General features: G+C 54.6%; 2 protein-coding genes across 2 annotated transcripts; one reads left to right on the plus strand and one right to left on the minus strand.

Annotated features, from left to right (window-relative positions):
* Positions 1-414: 414 nt before the first annotated feature.
* ACA1_162660 (uncharacterized protein) lies at positions 415-791 on the plus strand (the record flags this gene model as incomplete). The annotated part of the gene is made up of 2 exons (XM_004340042.1): positions 415-441; positions 573-791. The coding sequence occupies 2 exons, from the start codon at positions 415-417 to the stop codon at positions 789-791; spliced, it is 246 nt and encodes an 81-aa protein (XP_004340090.1).
* Positions 792-976: 185 nt separating this feature from the next.
* ACA1_162670 (EF hand domain containing protein) lies at positions 977-1,827 on the minus strand (the record flags this gene model as incomplete). The annotated part of the gene is made up of 4 exons (XM_004340043.1): positions 977-1,134; positions 1,219-1,365; positions 1,461-1,565; positions 1,674-1,827. The coding sequence occupies 4 exons, from the start codon at positions 1,825-1,827 to the stop codon at positions 977-979; spliced, it is 564 nt and encodes a 187-aa protein (XP_004340091.1).
* Between the last annotated feature and the right edge of the window lie 724 nt (positions 1,828-2,551).

Here is a 2,551-nt window from a genome sequence, read left to right on the forward strand (position 1 = left end):
CCGGCTGCCAGCGCTACGAACTCCTTAACCACAACCTCGACAACTACACCTGCTGTGCCGGTACTTTCGAGATTAAATTTTCAATAATTAAATCTGCATCAAGCCCCCACAATAATAATCGATTATTACCACCTAGCTCGATTATTGTGGCGGGTGAGTTAATCTTAATAATTAAATTGACCAAATAAGGATGAAACAAATACAATCTTTTTATTGTTATCAATTATCGCCCCAGGCATTTGTGGCGACTGCTTCGATCCGTGCACTTCGCCTTGCCCCGGCTGTTGCCTGGTCGTGGAGGTCTCCGTCTGCTGCTGGTTCGTCTCCTTTTTTTTTCGACTTCCTATGTTTTTCTCCTCCACGTGCTCATGCTCCCCCGTGGCCCATAGGTTGTCCATTGCCGGAAACCGCTCCATGATCCAGAACACCTATGGCATCAGGGTACCCCCACGCGCCGACTTATTAACTCCTCACACGCGGCCACGAGTCTGACGTGAGAGTCGTGTCGTGCCGTGCCGTGCCGTGTTGTGTGTCGTGTCGTGTTGTGTGTGTGTCGTGCGGTTGTTAAACAGAACACCAAGTGCGAGGACTGCATGATCTGCTGCGCGTGCGTCTTCTCGTTCGTGTGGTGCATCATCAACATCTTCTTCAACGTGCCCGATGGGTCGAACATGGTGGTGGACTGCTTCTACCTGGCCTTATCGGCGTGCTTCCAGTCTCAACAGCACGCCGAGATGGAATACCAGAGCAAGAAGCACGCACCCCACGAAGTCGAGATGAAGAAGATGTAAGGACCATTGTGTCTTCGCCACCTTCATCATCACCATCACCACCTATCAGCCAGCATCTCTTTCGTCTTCATCACCTTCATCATTCAATCATCTTTAGCATCAACACATCGTCGACGACGACGACGCTCGCCTTTACATTTGTGTGTGCGAATAGATTTACATTTGCCACCATTGCCTGCCCAGAACTAGACCCACCACTTCTTGAAGTGGTGGTACCGGAGCTTGAGCTGGTCCTCGGCCTCGGCCAGGTGCAGGAGCTTGCCGAGCTGGTCCTCGGTCAGCTTCTCCGTGTTGCCGCTCAGCACCTCCATCACCTGCGACAGATCGACCATCGAGATCTGGCCTACAAGCGTGTTGTGCGTCAGCACCGCACACGACACGACACGACCAACGACACGACCAACGACACGACACGCGCGCGTAGTACCCTTCTTCTCGCTGTCGAGAATCTTCCACACGGTCTTGATGTCTTCTTCTTCGGTGGGCATGGACATGAGGGTGGCGAAGTCGTCCCAGGTGAGCGGCTCCTCCTCCTCTTCCTTCGCCTTGTCCTTCTTCTTCTTCTTGCTCTTCTCTGTAATTCGGCATTGGGTTCGGTTGATGGTCACGTCGTCACCAGGAAAGAGAGTAGTCTGGCAAACAAAAGATGACGAAAAAAGATGAACGTACTACTCTTCTGCTCCTTCTGGGGTGCCGCTACGCCGAGCCTCTGCCTGGTGAGGTCCTGCACCGCGCTGGTCACCGTCTTCAGGTCTTCCCTGTTGACCTTCTGGCCTGGGGGTGGAAAATAACATATAAATAACATATAAATAACATCAACAACATAAATTATGATCAATAAATAAAGATGCAACATCTGCAAGGGCGTTTGGGGGCTGTTACCAACAGATTTGAGAACGTTCTCGAGTTCGGTAAGGGAGATGAGACCGTCGCCATCGGCGTCAAAGATGGAGAACGCAAGCTGCTGAACCTGCTGACCGTTTGGCTCGCCTTTGCCCTCCTTGCTCTTCCCCTCAGCTGTGGCCCCTCCTTCCATCTTCACTTGTCTTCGGTGATTTGTGGTTATTCTATTTTTTCTTTTTTTTGAGTTTTTTTTTGCATTTTTTTTTCGAATCAGCTGGGAGAGAAGGGTCTGTCCACCTTAGCCCACAGGCAGCTGCCTGGAGTCTGGCACCCACAGCTGTTCGTCGCCCTCTCCTTCCTCCGAGATGGATGAGAAAGCTGATGATGATGAAGGGAAGGTGACCGCGATTACTGGCAGTGACTGAGGCACCTCGGCCTCGCCCGTGGTCGTAGCCCCCGAGGCGTTGGTGCTTGTCGAGCCCGCCCGCGACCTTCGCCCTCCAGCTCCATCTCCGTTCGAAGCGTCTCCCGACTCGCGCAGATCTCTCAGCTCCGCCGCTAAGGCCGAGGCCGCTGACGTCGACGACGATGGTGACTGAAGAGGCCCCGAAGACGAAGAAGATGAAGGCGACGGCAGGGAATTGTTGTTGGACGATGATGATGGAGACGATGACGGTAGCAGTGAAGGCAGACGCAGCTGGGTGATGAACGACGTGCGCCGGGCCGAGGCCGGCGAGCCGGTCACCACCGCGGCCGACACCGTACCGATGGCCGCCACGTCCGGCGTCAGGCTCAGCCCGGCCTGCTGGCGCGCCGACAGCGCCCCCGAGCCTGGGCCGCCGCCGCCGCCGCTCAAAAAGTCGTCGGGCGTCGTCGTGGGCAGGGTGTGCAGGGTCGACGAGATGTTGGACATGAAA

This window comes from Acanthamoeba castellanii (genome assembly GCF_000313135.1).
Source record: "Acanthamoeba castellanii str. Neff unplaced genomic scaffold scf7180000084726, whole genome shotgun sequence".
NCBI lineage: Eukaryota > Discosea > Longamoebia > Acanthamoebidae > Acanthamoeba > Acanthamoeba castellanii.